The 20,784-nt window shown below is 37.3% G+C and overlaps 1 protein-coding gene across 1 annotated transcript in view; it reads left to right on the forward strand.

Annotated features, from left to right (window-relative positions):
* The window catches only part of LOC127587382 (cysteine-rich hydrophobic domain-containing protein 2), a 49,305-nt gene that overhangs the window by 19,551 nt on the left and 8,970 nt on the right, over window positions 1-20,784 (forward strand). The window contains exons 3-5 of the mRNA XM_052045681.1: window positions 5,079-5,234; window positions 19,587-19,643; window positions 19,822-19,881. Of these exons, the coding sequence (XP_051901641.1) occupies window positions 5,079-5,234; window positions 19,587-19,643; window positions 19,822-19,881 (273 nt within the window). The remainder of the gene's footprint in view (window positions 1-5,078; window positions 5,235-19,586; window positions 19,644-19,821; window positions 19,882-20,784) is intronic.

The raw sequence follows: 20,784 nt of genomic DNA on the forward strand, positions 1-20,784 counted from the left end.
ACTGGAACTCAACATAATGCCACCTTATCTGTTCATGATCACTACTTTGGGTATTGCAGCTTGGGGTTCATTTAGAAACAGGATATAGGAAAAGGCCATTTAACCTTTCAAACCTGCTCTACCATTCCACATAATCTTGGCTAATCCTCTATTTCAACACCATGTTCTTGCTTTCTCCCCATACCCCTTGCAGCCTTTTATTCAGAAGTCAATCTATCTTAAACCTATTCAGTGACTTAGCATCTACCAGCTTCCATGGTAGAGAATTCTACAGGTTTATCACCCTCTGAGTGAAGAAATTTCTTTTCAGTCCTAAGTGCCCTGAGACTGTGAACTGACTCTTTCCATACACTTCCACCCCTGCCCCATTTAGGGGAAACATCCTGTCCACATCTAGACTTTGTCTAGCCCTGTCGGAATTTTGTACGTTTCTTTGAGATCCCTTTTCCTATTTCTAAACTCTTGGTGGGAAATACTAGTCTGGTCAACCCAATATCTCCTCTTGCATCATTCCTGGTATCACAGGAATTAGCTTGCTGAATCTTTGCTGCACTCCCTCTATGATTTTTTTAAAAAAAATCCTTTCTTTGGTAAGGAGACCAAAATGTGCATACAAGGCTTCGGGTGCGGTCTTATCAAGACCCTGCATAATTGCTCCTTGCTCCTGTACTTCGAAACATCGTGCATTGAAGGCCAACACAACATTCGACAACTTAACTGCTTTATGAACCTGCATGTTTGTTTTCAGTGACTGGTATACAAGCCATCCCCAGTAACAAATGGGTTCCATTTTTACAGATGTTCATAAGTTGATTTTGTCCCTAAGTCAGAAAATATACAAAATCACTCAATGGTAACCATACCTCCACATTATTGTAATAAATAGCGTCAAAAGCACACAAGACTGATAAGAAAGAACATTGCTAAAAGTGGAGAGAAAGAAGAAGCTGGTCCTGCCTTTTGTAGGAACAAACGTATGTGCATATATTGGACTTTTGAATTTGATAATAATATGGGAGCTTGTTCGTATGTATGGGTGTCCATAAGTCAGGCGTTTGTAACCTGGGATGGACTATTTATGGATGTTCAGGTCCCTTTGGACATCAACATTTCTCAATCTATCACTTTTTAAATAATATTCTGCCCTCTTTCCAACTGAAGTAGATAATTTCAGAACATTTACTACTCACTCAACTTGTTTAAACAACCTTATAGCCTACTTACATCATCCTCACCCAGTATAGTGTTGTCAGTAAACTTCAAAACATTACATTTGGTTCCCTTATGTAAATCAACGATACCTAATAGCTGAGGCTCAAGCACTGAATCCCATGGCACCCAATTCATTACTGTCTACTATCTTGAAAAAGTATTAATAAATGGGTCTATCTCTTATGTCTGTTAACCAATGTTCAATCCATGCCAATACATTATCCCTAATATCATATACTTTAGTTTTGAAAACTAACCTTTTAAGTGGGATTTTATCAAAAGCTTTCAAGAAATCCAAGAACACCACAACTGGTTCTCCTTATCTGCTCTACCAGTTACATACTCAAAAAAAAACTCCTGCTGGTTTGTCGATCATGATTTTCCTTTCAGAAATCCATATTGTCTAACCCCATTGATATTTTCTAAATGTCCGCTTTTATAATAACCTCAAGCATTTTACCCATTGCTGATGTTCGGCTCACCGGTTTACTGTTTTGTCTCCCCCCCTTCTTTTTAAATGGTGGGGTTACATTTGCTACACTTCTTTTGCAGGTACTGTTCCATAAAGTATAGAATTTTGAAAGATGACATCTACTATTTAGATAGTATGCAATTTACTAGTTAGTATTCTGGGATGGAAATTGTCAGGCTCTGGGGACTTATTGGATCTTAGCGCCATTAATTTCTCTAATACTTTTTTTAATCTAATAATTTATTTTGGGTCCTCCTTTTCATTTAACTCTTGGTTCCGTAGCATTTTTGGGAAGTCATTTGCCCCTTTCTGTGAAGACAGGACCAAAGCATTTGTGTAATACCACTGCCATTTCTTTGTTCCTAGTTACAAATTCAGTTTCTGACTGTAAGGTATCTATTTCTTTCTTCACTATTCTTTTACTTATTACATGCTTGTAGAAGCATCCACAGTCCAATTTTATAAACAGTGTATTTAATTCTGATATATTTTCCTCTCTTAATCAATCTCTTGGTCCTTTTATGCTGAACTATAAATTGCTCCCAATCTTCAGGCCTGCTTCTTTCTCTGGCAATTTAATGTGCCACCTCCTTGGATCTAATACTTGGGTTTATCATCCATTGAGAGAAGAAATTTCTCCTCATCTGAGTCCTAAGTGTCTTACCTGTGTCTCAAATCTGTAAATCCCTCCCCTTGTGCCCAGCTAAGGGGAACATCCTTCTTGCATTAAAAATTTATGTCGCCCTGTTGGAATTTTAGGTTTCAATGAAATCCCCTCTCATTCTTGTAAACTCTTAACATCTGTAAGTCATGAGTCACTGTTTTTTTTGCTCCAGAATGTGTAACTATTGAAGTTCTTGCATTCATTCCTTGATTATTAAACATTGCCTATCCACCATTATCCCTTTTAAGGCGCTCTGCAATCTATCATCATTAACTCATTCCTCATATCTATATATTTTCTTTTTAAATTTAGGGCTATAATCTTGGATTAAACTATTTTATTCTCTGTTAATGATCAATTCCATCATGTTATGGTTACTCTTCCCTAAAGGATCCCACACAGCAAGATTGTTACCTAACCACTCACCTCAGTACACAGTACCCAGTCTAGGATAGCTTGCTCTCCAGTTGGCTCTTCCCTCTGCTGGTTTAAGAAATATCTGACCACACTCTAGGAATTCATCCAGCAAAATATTTCTAATCTGTTTCGCCCAACCTATATATGAATTAAACCACTATTTCTGTAGTGCCCTTGCTTCATGTACCCCTAATTTTCTGTTTGATGCTGCCTTCTATACTATCACTATCTTTTGGAGGCCTATAGACAGCGCCCATTCACATTTTCTGCCCCTCAGTGCTTTGTAGCTCAACAGATTGATTCTGCATCTTGCTAGTCTGAGTGAATATTCTTTCTTACTATTGCTGTTTGTATCTCTTACTAACAACATCACCCTATTTCCTTTTCATCTTTTAAAACCTAAATATTTAATATCCTTGGATATTCAGCTCCTACGCTTGGACACCTTGCAACCATGACTCCATAATGGCAAATATAATCATGCCTGCTTACAGCTTCTTGCACTCATGTTTGTACCTTTTTGGTCCCTTCCTGACACAATTTGGTTATCCTTCTGGCAATCACTTTGCTGCAATTCTTTGTTGATTTACTCTACAGCATTTTAAATTTCTCACCACTGGGACCCTCACCCCCTCATTTAATTTAAAGCCCTATTTACACCCCTAGTTATTTGATTTGCAAGAACTCTATTCCCAGCATTGTTCCGATGTCCATCCCAAAAGAATATTCTTTCTCCAGCACTGATGCTAGTGCCATTAATAAAGGCATTTGAGTCATCTTTTTACTATAATACTGTGTCAGATCATGGTACATTAGCTGAAAACTTCAGAAGCCTAGCTGGGAAAGGTCATAATTTCCCTAAGCCTTGCTTATAAGCAAAGCTAGTATTATGAACATTGTGTTGGAAATATTCAATACATTAAGTGACATCAATGGATTAAGTACCTGATCTAAATTGGGGAAAAATGTGACAGTTACAAATTTTAAATACATAGGAAGCAAAAGAGAGGAGACTGAAAAGAACAAAAGAGGAAAATATGCAAGAGCAAAAGGCAAGCTGGTGTAAATCAAAAAGAGGATGGTAATGTGACATTAAAGATCTGGAATTGTTAATGGGAATGTTGGGATTATTACCAACAGCTGTTGCTGGATGGCTTTTGACCAATATTTCAATATAACTGCAGACTCCTTCATTGACTGTGGCTACACTTCCATCTGTTTCCTGTAAGGATTGTATACCATTCTCTAACTTTTTCCAAATCCTCTATTTCAATGAGCCACTTTTCATATTTTTACTCAATCTGTGATTTTTTTTTTCTCTCTCTCTGTTGCAGTAGACAGGACCCTTGGCTGCACTTCTTGCCTTTTCCTTTCAGTGCCAGAACCTTCTACCCCATCAGTCTCCACACTGAATTATTCTCCATTATTTCTACCACTTCTAGCCTGAAGCCACTACAACTCATCTATCCTTCCTATCGCTTTCCATGTGGGTCTTTCGTCCACTGTACCTTGATCCTTGCCACAGTTATCCCTATCTCCTGCAGGAAATACAGCACCTGCCCATTTACCTCTTACCTTACCATGGTCTAAGGCCCTATATGTGCTTCATGACTGAAACAGTGATTTGCTATTTAAAATATAACATACTTTGCTTGCAGCTTATAGTTTCTGTGTTGAGACACCAAATGCAAATTTGGTGATTGATTCACAGGACCCGTTGTGACCACTAAGCTTCCAGTTGTCTGTCATTTTAATTCCCTAATCTGATTTCTGTGTCTTTGCCTTTGAATATGTTGCACTGTATGTCTACATAAGTTTGAGGATCAGCACCTATCTTCATTCAGCCTTTCAGACTCAACATTATGGTCATGAATTTTAGATCATAACCATCCACCCTTTATTTGGTTAGCAGCTATTGTAAATAATTCTGCTATTTTCATTTACACTTTATGAAGGCATTTTGATCTTGTTCCATTGCCATTTTCTTCTGCTTTGCAACATAATTTGTTATTTAATGCTCCTACAATCCCCATTTACTAATCTTTTTGTTCTATTCTCCACTCCTCACTTTCCCTTCCTTTCTTTTTCCTTGCTACTTTTTAATTCACTAACTATCTGCAGTGATAAGTGAAGATCACTTAACTCAAATGTAAAGTTTTTCTCTCTGGTTTGCTGCCTGATCTCTTGAGTTTTTCCAACATTGGTTTTAGATTTTCAGTTTCCATAATATTTTGCTTCTGTATAATGTAACAAATGCTATCTTGGGAAAATTTTTGAATTGATCTATAATTTTAAACTTTTTTGCTTCAACAGGTTGCACCAGAGGAATTCAAAGCCAGCATTGGTCGCATTAATGGCTGTTTAAAGAAGAATCTTCCCGTCAATGTGCGATGGCTACTATGTGGCTGCTTGTGCTGTTGTTGTACTTTGGGCTGCAGCATGTGGCCAGTTATCTGTCTCAGCAAAAGAGTAAGTTTTCTTCGTCTTTAAGATGCCTTTAGGCCAGTTCAGCACAAAATTCAGTTTGGGTGAAGAATGTTAACTGATGTTTGTCAGTCAGCGTCATGTACTACCTTTCTGGTTACAGCATTATAAAGTACAGAACAAAGCTTCCTTCACTATTTTAACAAAATGTCTCATCCCAACAATAACGAACACCTCTACTCTCACCAATGTGACATTTTCCTCAGTTATCTTTCCTTTAAGAAATTCTCAATTTGTCCCATTTATTGCCAAATTAAATGGTGTTTTATGAAGTGGAAAGCTAAGGCTACCTAAACTAATTCCACACGAGCACACTTTCACTGCACAATTTAAAAATAGGATTTTTGAAGGACATAGTTTATAACTGTAATTGGTGATCACAAAATCATTTTTCTCATTGTCCACAATCAAAAGGACTTTTATACATTTCTTGAAAGGATCACTTATAAATCATTGGTAATTAGAAGTTTACATGTGCTATCAAAAGTTTTTAAATTCTTCTGTAACTTGAAGTAAATTCTAATCTGTTTTGGAAATCGTGGAATCCAGAGTATGGTGTTAAATTCAAATGATTTTCAGAATGAAGAAAGGATTGAAATTGATTTGCAGAGACACTCTTTTAAATTATGTAGATTGCTGTCTAAAATCTTTTCGGTTAAAGATATCTGAATATCCAAATTCCAGTATTAAAAAAAACATTCTAAATACCTTTTAAACTACTTTAAGCTGTCATTTAGGTATCATCACAAAAGCAAATGGTTTAGTACACAAGCTTTTATCCTGGAGTTTATTAATTGTAGATTGAAATGTATAGCTATACTAATACATAATCTTTGTGATATGGAGCTTGGAGTTTTAAGTTTGAGTATCAGTATTGTGATAGTTCAGCATACTGTTCCTGTCATTCATCTAAGTAATCAAATATATGATAGTCATGGTTTGCAATCGATAGTAAATTCAGGTTACAGTGTTTGCAAATGATAAGTATCAGATTTTCTTCTGGGATTGTGTACTTTAAATTTATAAAATCAGACAATGTATTAAAAATAGTTTAATGTAAAATAATTGGTTTCCTTTAAAAATAGCTTGGATGTGTGGGGAAAATCTTTCAAAGGATTTGTTGCCTTCACTGGGTGAGAGGCAGAGTTTCAGATGGACCCCTTTGGTCTCTGTGTAGCGGGTTATCTGAATTAAACAGGTATGATTTGTGTTGGGGAGGGTGGGGAGCATAGTGGCCACAGCAGCAAGGGTGAAGTACACGTGCTACTCCAACCCACAAGCAATTTTATAAAAGGCACTTATTTTCATTCTTTTCCCTTTTAACTGATGCCATGACCTGAGATCTGGAGTTTAGCTGTCCTCTTGAATGGGCAGGTGGGCTGCCTGCCTCTCTAGGTTAAATCCAGAAGTGGCTTGTTTGGAGTTGGGTCACAAACTTTAAAGTTTTAATATCATCCCTGACCACAACCACCTCTCCCTTCAGGAATTAAAAATCAATTGTCCATTAGATATGTACTCTGTCATGCGAACTGATCTTTGTCACAGCCATAGGATTCAATTGGGTTCAATTTTGAAGAAATTCTCAGTAAGGATTCAGTAGCTCAAAGTACTGCATTTGAGTTTCCAGTATATTGACACTCAGTCTGAATTCCCAAGAATGCTAGTGCTAATGGAATCAGTGCTAAAAAGTAGTGATTACAGCCATATACATAGAGATGTGTTACTGACCACACTGCTATGCTAGGAAAATTGAGTGAACCATTACTTACTGCACAGCTGTCCTGGGAGCCTGGAAGAGGACTCGGCCCTCTGCTGGCACTCCTGCAGCAATGATGTGGTTAAAGTAATTTCTTCACCACATGGCATGATGTGGAGTGAACCACAGAGGCAATGTGGAACATCTGCCTTTTGAGGGTAGGCAGGCTGGCCAGCGACCATCATTAAGCCCTTTACTGAAGAGCAACCTTCAGGTTGGGATGACGCATGCAGCTAAACAGAGGGTGACAGCAGCTTGCATTGCATCCAAGAGGTGATGAGAGAGACCGTATGATGTCAATGCACATAGGAGTCACTGATTACCTTTGTTAATGGCCTGCACTTGCTGTGCTGGCCAGCATGCTGCTCTGAATCCCAAATCTTAATACTTAGCCTGCCTGCCCAGCACCAGTGAAGTGGTGATATCTATGAGAAAGGCTAAGAACATAGTTAATTTTGTGCAGGGGCCTTTATTGGACAACATAAGTTGGTCAATGGGTCCAGTATTCCATTGTAAATAACATTCTTCATTTAGAAAATTTTATTTGTGTGAATGTGACATAAATGGAAGAGGAAGCTTATACAGAATGTAGTCCTCTATAGAAATATTCTTTCCATTTAAAATAATGCACTGATTATTTGAATAACCAAATAAATGTGCACATGTGAATATACACTCTAGTAAAACTTCATGATGTATGGAACATTCCTTGTTTTAAATTACATTGTTCACCATGTATAATTAGTCTTTCAACCAGATAACTGAGTCCTTGAAAAAGAAATTCAATTCAGTTGTTTCTATCTATTTCTAAAGTTCTGAATGCTCTCTTTATGTAAAATGTAACCTTCTTGACAGAATGTATTGACCATAATTAATGACCAGTTTTATTTGGCTGTCAATTAACTTTTGAACAAGAAGAGCCAGCTTGAGAATAGCATAGGATTATTCACACATTTGATTTAATTCGTATCCAGCCATTGAAAAGACTGGGAACAACAAAAAAATAATGCAATAAACAGTGTCTGGAAATGCTTTTATAGCATTAGCATGAAAATTGACACTTTAGTTAGTAGGCTAACAATCATAGTGACATTGACTTATTCCTGAGATATATCCACTTAGCTAGGAAATTGTAACATGGTAAATTAAATTGTGTCAATACTGTTAAATGCAACCTTTGTTATGAGATGCTTTTTTTTACTGCAGCCACATGCAAGAGAATAGTTGGTATCAAACTATTCGCACAAATATGTGATGCTCTTAGGAATATGTCAGAATATCCCAAGATCCTGCATGTGGCATAGAGTGCTTGTAAATTTCATTTGTAGTTCTTGTAACACTATTTACAATATTTTCACCTTCCTTTCAAAAGTAATTTTTTCTCCTTCATGTTGAATCCTATAATTCTCCATGGTTGGCCTCAGTTATCCCATCTTCTGTCTTGGAGATGATGTGCATTTCTTCCTAGTGACAACCACTCCTAGAGTTTTGCAACCCAATTTCTGTTCCCAAAAAGGCTCCAATTCCTTAAAGAGCCATCGGTGATGTCATTAGGGGAAACACCTCGGCACCAGGAAGAATGCCTCAGAGGCTGTGGCTAAAGATCCAAATTAGACCGGTTTCTTTTTTTTGTTCCAGCCCCACCATCCTCCAAAAGGTCTACTTCCGTCTGCCTGCACCCCTAATGCTCTTTTAACATCAGGTGTAGGGCCGTAGGGTCAACCCAGAGCCAGATCCCAACTGGCCGGAGACTAGAGACCTGACCCACCTGCTGTTGGGAACCCATGGGCCATATGTGGTTTGATTTGATAATCTGGGCATGAGTCCAGATCCAGGTCAACATCCAGCTCTAGACCCAAGGGTGCTGTGCTGGTGGGCATGGGTCATTATGAAATAAGTACAGAAATGATAGATACATGTCTCAAGTTTACAAATGCTCTGGTACAGTACTGATGGTTACAGTTCTGGCAAGGTGGAAAACAGCATTAAAGGTTTAAGTGGAGCAGCGAGGGGACAATGAGTTGACGTGACTAGGGAGAGGTAAGAATTATGGCATTTGTGTATTTTAAACATGGCTTTAGATATCATTATTTGGCTATGTGTGGTTAAAACTTAAAGCTTTTTTGTGAGGTGCCTTCAAAGTTTGAATTGTAAACCTGATCCTCCCTGCAAAAAATAGTATGTACCACTGCTCTAACCATACCAGTGTTGCTCTAACTGTAGTCCCTGATCCCACAGACTGAGCTCTGACTAATCCACACTTTGAAGAGATTTGTAGAGGGAAGGAGTTTAGATTTCTTTCAATACAATGGAAAAAAAAACTTCTTGTGATTTAAAAGCACTAAAGGACTTGAAACCAGTCTCCAGTAACAATTGGAATGGGCCATGTTCTACTGAATAGTGAAACTTGGCAGGGTTCCCAATAGGATTTCCCTGGCAGGAAACGGAAAACCTCTCAGAAAATATATTGCTATTACTTTTATTTTAGAAATGAACTTTTTCACGTTAATTGCTTATCCAACCGACTCGTAAAAAGAGAATATCCGTGGATATTGTATATTTGGATTTGAAAACGTCACTCAAAAGACTCAAAAAAAAAAACTGCAGATGCTGGAAATCTGAAATAAAAGCGGAAAATACTCTAAATGGTCAGGAGATCAGCCAGCAACTATAGAGAAGGAAACAGTTAATGTTTGGGTCAAATACCTTTCATCAGAATTTGGAAGGCCTAGAAAACAAGCATGTTTTAGATTGTAGAGAAGTGGAGAGGTTTGGAGAGAACAAAGAAAATTGTCTGTGATGGGATGGAGGCTGAGCAAATAGGTGACAGAGTTTGCTGTCGGCTGAGAGAGGGTGTTGAATGTTTGTTATTGCCAACCAGTTTCTTTGTAGAAGAGACATGGATATTTGGAGCCTGTTCTTCATGTCAGTCATCCCTTCCAGACACACACAACTCAGTCGAATGACTCAAGCCCAAAAATATTATTTAACTAAGTTGAATCTAAGAGTCTGTTCCAGTTTCTCTTGTTTCCTTCTGAAAGTATGATGAATGTTCTGATTTTATGATGTGTTCATAGACAATACTTCACAATACAGTGTCAATGTTTTCTTTATTTAGAAAGACATACATTTATTTGGACTGAACGAACATTTATTTTAACTGAAGTAATACTAGTTAATTCCTATAAAAGTGATTTCTTAATGAATTATGACATGATGAATATAGAACCAATGCGTGATATGTTTTATTTGGCAGAGAGCAGTTGCTTTTCATTTAACTCTCCACATACAATTCCCCATTTCAGCTATTGATTGATCGTTACTGCTTTTTAAGTAGTCCTGGGAGTGTGTGCAGATTGCTTATCTTTGTCACTTTCACATCTCTGGGCTGAAATAATTCACCTTCTGGCATAACTCAATAATGAAAACACATTCTTTGAGGAATTATGATAGTGTTCCCTTCAGTTCATGCTGCAAAACGAGTTGAAGTGCTAGTTCTGCACTCTTTCAGGCACCCTTATTTTAGTAGACTTTACATTGCTAAAGAAAGCAACTGTGATGCCAACTTCTTGCTGGTACCACTGGCATTTACCTCTCTAGATTTAAGGAAGTTCAGGATTTCAACACACGCATTGTCAAACAAAGTCCAGAACTCATGGTCAGATTTGGAAAGTCAAATCTATTGATTTGCTCTGCTGCTGAACTGCACACAGAATCCTATAGCCAAAGTCTAACTAGCTGAGGTTCCCTAGTATTAATGCTGGTGAATCATCTGATGGGTCCTGCGCCAGGTTGGACAAGTTACAAGGTCTGAGAACCTATTGATTTCAATAAGGATTGTTGGACTGCAGATAGGAAACAAAAGGAAATTCCTGTTTTGTAATGATTTCTGATACTTAAATTAATTTTATGCTTTGGAGCATTCTAGTTAATTTTTCTTGTTTTAATTTTTCGCTATTTACTTTTCTTCAATGGTTTTTTAAAAACCAGTAAATGAAATTCCCAACTTTTTCAGCTGACAAAACTGGAGGCATGGCTTGCCAGTTGTTGAAGCCTGGGTCCTTGGATGGTGGAAAAGAGGTAAAAGTACAGTTATTGTGTCTCTTGTGCTTACGAGGGGAGGTGGGGTGCTGGTAGCAATGAAAGAATGAATCAGGGAATCAGAGAAAATGGTTTCTTCCAAGTGCCAAGAAAGAAGGAGATGATGAGTTATGGGTGGTAAGGTCAAGTTGAAGGTGATGGAAATTACAGGATGTGTAGACTTGTGGGATGGAAGGTGAGAACCAGGGAAAACTATTCTTGCTTTAGGTGGGAGGAGAGGGGGCGAAGACAAGTGAGAAATGGAATAGGCACAGTCGAGAATCCGGTCAACAATGGTGGAGTGAAAACTATAGTTAACGAAATGAAAAGACATTTCAGAAGCACTTATGGATTATGGTGTCATCAGAACAGATATGATGGAGTGAGAAACTAGGAGAATGGCATGGAGTCTGTTCAGAAGGAGAGGAGGTAACTATGGGAGTCTGGCCTTGTAATGGATGTTGATCACTAATCTGCTAAAATAGTGGTGGAGGAGTTGATGAAGCAAAAGGCCCTGGTGGAAATTAGCAGCAAATACAGTGGAACTTTCAAATTCTGCCAAAGAGTAGGAAGTGGCACTAATATAGCCATCAATGTACTGGAAGCAGTGGTGAGGGAGGCAGCCTGAGTAAGACTGTTCCACACTTCTGTCAGAGGTAGGCATAGTTTGGACCCATGCAGATTCCATAGCTACACCTCTAGGTATGGATACCCTTGCAAAGGGGAAACATCTTCACTATCTACCTATGTATGCCCCATAATTTCAGATACCTCAGTTGAGTCCCACTTCAGCCTTCACTGCTCGACAGAAAACAAACCCAGCCAATCTGGGGTCTCCTCATAGCTGAAATACTCCATCCTGGGCAACACCCTGGTGAATCTATACCCTCCAATGCAATCACAACACTCTGTAGAATGGTAACCAGATTTGCATGCGATATTCCAACTGTGGTTAAACTAAAGATTTTATATTATTGTACCATAAACTCTCTGCTCTTGCATTCTACACCTTGGTTAATGAAGACAAATTTCCTTTATGTTGCCTTAACAACCTTAAGTTCTGTGGGACAGGTGTTGAGATGAAATTGCATTGTATTTAAATATGCAATAAAGTGCAATATAGACTTTTCAAAGGAAACTTGGATATGTTTTAAGTTTATGCCATGCTGCTAAACATCCTGGTTTTTAATGTGACAGCAAATTAGGGTTTAGAACTTGTTGTTTTGCCAAATAACAAAAAATTATAGCTGGGTAACAAGCTTCAGAGAACCATGTAATCAAAAACTTTGCAAGACAAAATTCATTCAGTCTAAACCTTATTGATGGTAAATTTTCCTTTCTATGTATCATTATTCTAGAGCAATGGTCTAATTTAAACATCTGTTCTAAAGGTAATCTTTAATAGCTTTAGGAGTTCCTTTTGGGTCTGGTGATTCTTTTTCATATTCAACATGCCACTTAGATTGGCTGTGATTTAGTGACATTCCCCTTCATTGACTAGAAACCAAACGTTTCCTATTTTGTTTTGTACTTTTCACCTGCTTCTCACTGTAAATCACTAAGATGTCAAGTGTTCTGATTAATTAGGCTGCACGTGTAAGTGCTTTTTTTGTCACCTGTCAGGTTGTAAAGAAGATGCATTATTGGAGACTGAGATGCCTTTCAGCTCATAGTTTCTCAGAGGACATATAGAGCAGTTTATGCACATTATCTTCTTTGTTTTTAGTACTTTCAGGTGCAGACTTGAACCTTTTCTAAGCTCAAAGACTGGGGATTGGTTAAAGCAATTAACAGTGTGATTACTTTGTTTACGCTAATTTTTGTATATTGTATAACATGTTTGAAGAAATATTAGCTCACATTAACTGCCCGGATTAATTTCCATTGGTCTTTATAGTTTCCAATCAAGGAACATTTCTCCTTTGAGCTGAATATGAAATAACATAAATTGAAATCATAAAGTATCAATCTGGCATTGATCTTCAGCTACAGGTATATCCTCTCAAAGACTTACTTGTCTTTTAACTCAAAACCAAACACATATAAAGAGATGTTATTAAAGTTAATTGTAACATTAATTTGACATAGTTGAATCCGTTAGACCTTTGCTTTATCCTGTATTTAACCCAATTTAATGCAGTTGTGCCAAAATCGTGATGTCAGTGTATTCCTTCCTCTTGCATTATGTAATCACAGAGTAACAGTGCAGTAGAGAAACAGGGCCCTTCAGCCCACCACATCCAGGCCAACCTTTTTGCTCATCTACACTAATCTTATTTGCCTGCATTAGGACTCCCTTCTCTATGCCTTGCCCATGTAAGTGGCTGTTTAAATTCCCCTTAAATGTAGTAATTGTATCTGATTCTCCCTCAGCTCTGGCAGCATGTTCCAGATATCAACCACTCAATGTTTTTTAAAAAAAATCTTACTCCTCTAAGATCCCCTTTAAATCTGCCTCTCACCTTAAAACTAACCCTCTCATTTTTGATACCCCTAGTGTGGGGAAAAAGCTTTTGACTATCTTACCTGTCCATTCCTTTCATAATCTTTCTTGCATCTTTTGGGTCACTCCTCTGCCTCTTCACTCCAGGGGAAACAACTTCAGCCTATCCTATTTGTCCCCATAACTAAAGTCCTCCAATTGAGGCAATGTCCTGGTGAATATCCTCTGCACTCTCACCAGAGTTGTCACACCCTTCCTATTGTGTCATGACCAGAACTGCACACGCTTCCCTCCAGTGACTTAATAAAGCAAACATAAACGTAAGCTCTCGATGTTTAATAAAGGAACAAAATATTCTCTAAGTTGTCTGCTGAGCATTTGTATATGATAGATCTTTTCATTACTAAGTTGCAAGATGGCTGGGTTGTGGGGGCAGGAGAAAAATGGTGCTTAAGATGACTAATACCAACATGAGAAAACAACAGGATGGATTTTGCAAGGAAGCACTTGCAATTCTACACAAAACTCAATATTTTTCCAAATGAGTGGTAGATTTGTAGTTCCGAGTGCCTAAGTCCTGAACATGATATGTTCAGCTACAATCCAACACTAGACTCGTACCTGCAGCAGGTTAGACATAATAAAGGGATGATCTCATTCATTGATTCCAGTGGATGAGTAAAAATGTGAGAGGAATGAGGGTAAATGTTAAGTACTTTTAGATTTTTGAATTCTTAATAATTAAATGTTTTAGTTTTTAAGTTTGATTAATTTGTAATAGTTTTTTTAATGTCCTGAATGCCAAACATTCAGTGTTTTGGCAGTGTTGACAGCTGGCTAAATCAGAGGGTGATTTAGTTGGCTATTGTTGTTGGTTTTCTAGGCAGACTTTGTTCTGGATACCCCTTTGTGAGGGGATCTACATGCAAAAGCTGTGCTGCCATGCACAGCCTTGCCATTAAACTTGGAGTTGTTAAACTTTGAAGCAAATTCTAAATGGGGGATGTGAAAAAGGTAAGTGTCATCCTTAATTTCTTGGGTTAGTAGTAGGTGCAGGCAAATTGCAAATTCTGGGCTGATGCTTCTAGGTCAACGAGTTGGTAATTTCCTGACTTCAGATTCTTGACAGTGAGTCATGTCCACTTGATTATTAGAAATTTGTGTATTCATTTTGTATGATGAATTTCAACATTAGTTGAAAATTGTGCACACCACACACTGGATAAATCCCATCAGATATTGTAACTACTCTCTAATGTACAAAGCCATAAGAATATCCCTCTAATTTTGACCCAAATCAAAAAAAAAATTGTAGATGCTGGAAATTTCATTTTGTCAAATGAGTTGCCTGAGCATTGCACCATAGTTACAACGTTTTAAGTGAGATTTTTGTTTTCTCTGAAACAGGAAGTCTAAATCTGAGAGGATTGAAAATATAATTCCTTGTAGTTTTCCCCTTTTTCTTCCTGCTTCCCCATCAGTATCTCAGATGACTCTGTGTGTGTGTGTGTGTGTGTGTGTGTGTGTGTGTGTGTGTGTGTGTGTGTGTGTGTGTGTGTGTGTGTGTGTGTGTGTGTGTGTATATATATATAAAAATCCAAGTGTCTCGAACTTCTTGTTTCCCTCAGTTTGGAAATTGATGCAAACAAAATATTGAATCCATGCATAACCTGGGAACCCCCTGCCAGTCACATGAAAATGTTTATGCAATTAGAACTGATGATTTCTCAACAGCATTCTCTAAACACAGATCCTTGAACACCCAGTTTAGGCTTAATGCTTTGTTTCAGAGACTGCTTTAGCTTCCTTGATCCATCACTGAATTTATCAAATGAAGAGCTGAAACTTGGAGAGCAGTAAATCCTTAATGCAGAGTTAGCTGATCGCAGCCACGCAAGCAGAGGAATAAATAATTTTCCCCTGTTCCTAATCACTCTCAGAAGCAAGGATATATAGGAATCTGAGGTGATGGTTTTTGAACATGCAACAATACAGCAGAGAAACAGGCTCTTCAGCCAATTATGTCTTTGCCAACCACGATGACAGTCCAAACTAATCCCATCTGCCTGCACGTGGTCAATATCCCTGCATTCCCTGAATTCCTCTTAATGTTGCTGTCACGTCTGCTTCCACCACTTCCCCGGGAGCATGTTCCAGGTACCTACCAATCTCTGTGCAGAAAAAAAAACTTGTCTTGTAAATCTCCTTTAAACTTCCCCTCTCTTACCTTAAAGCTATGCCCTCTAGTATTTTACATTTCCACCCTTGGGGGAAAAGACTCTGGCTATCTACCTGATCTATGCCTCTCATAATTTTATAAACTGCAATCAGGTCATCCCTCAGCCTCTCATGCTCCAGAGAAAACAATCCAAGTTTGTCCAACCTCTCCTTACAGCTAATAGTGTCTAATCAGGCAACATCCTGGTGAACCTCTTCTGCACTCTCCAAAGCATTCACGTCCTTTCAGTAATGCAGTGAACAGAACTGCACATGATACCAGAACTATACTCCTGTCTTGTGCTCTCTTATAACTCAATCAAAGTGTCAGGGGCTTTTGAAGGTTTAACTGTTTGCCTCCAAAAAATGTATGTTTTGGGGGGGGGGGGGGGGAGAAAATGTTAAAGCTGAGTAGTAGAGAAGTATATTTACTTTCAAAAAATATTGTTATCTTGTTTGTAATTTGAGAAATGCAACACTGCATTGAAATTTACTGTTAGTTTAAAAAAAAATGTTCTTGCAGGTAATTGATTAGTAAACTCGTAACATTTTACCTTTAGTTTAAACTTTTAGTTTAATAGGTGTTGGCAGCTTTGCTGGAAACAAGAGCTTAATTTGTGAAACTTCCTTTTTATGAGGGCTTGACATTGAAATTTGTGATTTGTACAGCTTCTGTTAACAAGGCTGAGCAGTCTTCCAGCTTGTGTTCAAAGTTTTTGTTCTAGCCTATAATGTGATCGCACCCAATAGTTCCATTGGTACTTTTGTTAAGAAGTACAACCATTGCAGAATGCAGCCAGCCAGCATTGGGAAAAAAAAACAGAAATGAAGTATATCCTGCACTTAATGTCTGCACTAAAGGGATGTTGGAGAGTAAAATCTGTAGTTTTGTATTAGTGTCACCTTCAAATCAGCAGCGGGTGGGCAGGCAGATGCCAGTTTGAAGTAGAAGAACGTAGTACCGTCTTTTTCCATTGATAAAGTAGCCTTTCAGAGTCAATGAGCTCTGTCAATGCAAGCTTGTCAAGGCTACAACTTCATAGACCTGAGAGGCGGTTTGAGAGGTCAGGCCTTTTCAAATTCGCTGTGATGCAAATGAACTTTGCTGCTTAAACAACTATTGGAATTTTTATGTCCGCTCCTTGTCTGTTTCACAAAGTCATTGACGAGACATTCAGTGCTTTTTAAATTGGGGTAGCATTGTGATAAAGACCAAGTACAGATTTACGGAGGGCTGAAAGCAGTTAGATCATGTTCTTTTCATGGTACCATTAGAATCAAATCGATTTCCCTTCAGCCTTCAGAATGGTAACTTTTAACAAAGCTTTGGGGGCTAGACAAGGGCCAAAATGACTGAAGTGAATGTTAATTACACTCCACAAACTTATTTTTTTCCACATTGACTTGCAACCAAAATTAAAAGTGTGACCATAAACTGCTATATTATTTGCATGTAAGAGTGGTCAGGCTTTGAAAAACAGCAATGTCAAAATAGCTGTGGTTGATCTGGAAATCTGAAAATACATGTGCTATTATAATTACAAATTGTACTGGGAACATTTGAAAAGTTCAGGTTTGAAATATGTCATACTAGATTTTTGCTTTAAAATATGGGTGTATCTTTTGCTCTTTGGTTATAGTTTGTTTGTATAGCTGGCAGGTACTAGAAATAAGTACAGATCATTCAGCAGTTTAGAAACTGAAAAGTCTACAGCTGGGCATCTGATGGGGTGGTTAAATAGGGAATTAAACATTCCCCAAGGATAGTTTTGTTTTCAGAAAATCTTTCTACACCTGAACCACTATTGATCTACCAAACACTACATGTAGCAAAAGTAAAAACCGTAGTAATCTGTATTTTTCTATACTGTAGTCATGAAAATAAACCTCCTGCATTAACTGGTATTTCAAATTCAAGATGGTTGTCAAATTCTGAAGTCTAATGTTGATTACCCACCCCCAGAGTTCTTAGTAATAGATTCAGTTTTTAAACGTTCTGTAAAAGAGAGAAACTTGAGAACCTACTTACATTAGTTTTCTTGCGTAAAAACATTTTTAGTAATGTGTACAAAAAATAATTTAGATTGTTTGTTAAATGTTCTGCTGTTGCAGATGTTGAATATTTTACCCCATGTTCAATTGCATTTAGTGAAACTAATAATTAGTAAAGAGTCTTGTATCTTATGGTCAAGTCGTGGAATCAAATTATTAACAATACATTTAAAAACAAAGGCCTTGTTGCATTGGTATCATTTATTATGTTGTTAAAGTTGCATATCAAAAGTGGCTTCACAAATCAGGAATAAAAAAATACAAATAATATATTTAAATGCAGCTTTCAAAACTAGTTTGTTTCCTGCCATTAATGCCTCAAGTTTGACTCTTACCATAATGAGCAGGAATGGGTACTTTTCTGGATTGACCAAAATTTAGCTTTAAGGGAAGGTTGCTCCTCACAGATTTCCATGAGAATATATGCGATCTAGTTGTATAAGTAATGGTTGCAATTTTTTTTTGTAATTAATCCTCTGCAGCTTCAGTTATAAGTCAGAACAGGAAAGACCAAATGTATAACTCTTACCTGTTTTTGTTTTCTGACATCCTTTTAAACAATGATACATTTTGGTTTCTGAGCAGCAGCTGCATCAGTGGTGCAGTTGAACTGCAGGGCAATGTTTAATGGCTTTTCTGCACCTGCAGCTATAGAAGCTTATTTTGACACCTGGCATCATCACTTATTTACCCTTCCCCCTTCCTTTTTAAAAAGAACAATTTTTCTCTCCTCTCTGAGTCCAATTCCTGTTGATATATAGATACGTTAGTGATATGAAAAGGGATAGTCAGTAGGGATTCTTTTGTCACTCCTGCTCTATTAGAAGCAATATTTCCAGTGTTATGTTGTAACTTTGGTTCAAACAAAGCGTGAGCACTAGTTTCTCGTCTTAGCTCTGATGGACTTGGGCACCACTGAAGAAGATGCATTCTTTTCACTTGCCACAATTAAACCGGATGAATGAACACCAAATAAATGGGTTTGTTTTGAGAAATGATAATAAATACAAATTTCATAGTCCATTGGCTTTACTTCTCTGCACTGAAGTAAACAGAACTTTAGGACCCATAGTTATATATTTTGACAAGCTTCAAGAAGTAATCTAGTTTTTAAACTTTTTGTATAAAATCAAATTAGCCATGCTTTGTGATTTGCTGGAACAAGAAATTAACTTTATTAATGAAAGCTAATTGTAATTATGTTTTTTTTAACCTTGTGGCTCATTCCTTTTTTCCATTTTAGTATACATCCTTCAATGTGCCACATTATTTTTAAAAATATAAAATTCAATTTTTGATTTGATCCACAATTGAGATACAGCATTATCTCACAATACAGCATTAAAAAATCATGCATATTAGAAGTCTAATATTCTGGCAATATAGATTTTTGCACTGTGTATTGTATGAATTAATTTTACAAGTTGTTTGTGATCGTAATCTGCATTTAATATTGTTTGGCATTGCATGCATGATTATTGGGTGTCTTTTAGTAACTACTGTGATGTAGAAATTTGTTACTTAATAATAACTTTCTCCTTTATCACAACTAAAAACCCCTTAAAAACTTGTTGGTGGAAAAGTAGAAGGGTGTGGAAGAAAGAACTATTTTTAGTTGCTGTTTAACACTAAAAGGTGCTTTGACAGCGCACACAGCCTGTGCTATAGGACCACCCTGTATTCAGTCACTGTCCCCACACCTCTGTATTTTCCATTCACACAGGCAGCTGCACTACAAAGTTTTTCAGAAGTCAGTCAAGAGTAAAATTCTACCTCATTTGTCTTCCAGACACGAAGATCGATCGAGAAGTTATTAGAATGGGAAAACAATAGGTTATACCACAAGGTGAGTGCCGCAGGGAGCAACTTTAGCATGGGGTTCAGACCATTGGGGTCTGAATTGCACAGTATGGAAACAGATGCTTTTGTTGGTAGAAAAATATGAAAGATGGATAAATGGGTTTGTCTGGATGCAGGAATAAAATGGAAGTCATTTTTCTTTCTTTTCTCTATTTCTTTTCCAGCTGTGCTTGCACTGGAGACTGAGCAAAAGGAAATGTGAAACCAATAACATGATGGAATATGTAAGTTAAAGGGCTGTTTTGTTACTTTCTCTATTAAATGATCATTTATTTTGCTTCTGATCTTATTCTTTTAGCAGTTATTAATCAGATAGGTGTCAGGCTACTTAGTCGCTTGAGTGGAAAAATTTATTACGGTCCACAGATGCACGTATTCACGTGCAAGGCAGATTTATAAAGTTATGAATGACCTGAAAACAAGGCTTGCACTGTGTTCTGAAAATAAATTAATTGCCAGAATGAATTAACTGTGATGTATTGAAGGGTTACTGTGTTTCTAAAGAGAAGAATCTTTGAGTTCATCACAAAATCCTTTAACCTGTTCCAGTTTAATTTTAGAAAATAAGGTTATCTTTTTCTTGCACACACGTGAGAAAGCACAGAAAAAGAAATTAGCAACAGCTTGAACAATACTCAATGGATAAATTGTGTACTCCAGGAGAACCCGTTAAAATGAATGTTGTGCTCAGTGATTAGGTAAAACAAAAATAGAACGAATACATGCATCATCATATAAAGTAAATCCAAAAGCTAAAGCAAAGTTTCATTTCTCTGTTTGCTTTGAAAACTCAAAGAAAGCCGATTCAATTAATCTGGTTGAGTGTCTATAAAGCACTGGGCTGTTCCTTGAATAGTTTTTCTGAAACTTGTGTTTGTAAGCTCAGAGCTCTACATAGAATTATTGTAGCATAGTCAATAAAGCCTGTGGTACATCATATCATAGAGAAGTTAAGTAAAAACAAAACTGACTTCCACAATGTTGCACTAAATTCTTTTGTATTATTCAATTCACATAAGGCTTGTGATTTTTCTTCACCATCACTTAGATTACCTAATTCTGCCTAAATAACATCATGCAAGTCCATCTCTCTCTCTCTCTCTCTCTCTCTCTCTCTCTCTCTCTCT

This window comes from Pristis pectinata, chromosome 2 (genome assembly GCF_009764475.1).
Source record: "Pristis pectinata isolate sPriPec2 chromosome 2, sPriPec2.1.pri, whole genome shotgun sequence".
NCBI lineage: Eukaryota > Metazoa > Chordata > Chondrichthyes > Rhinopristiformes > Pristidae > Pristis > Pristis pectinata.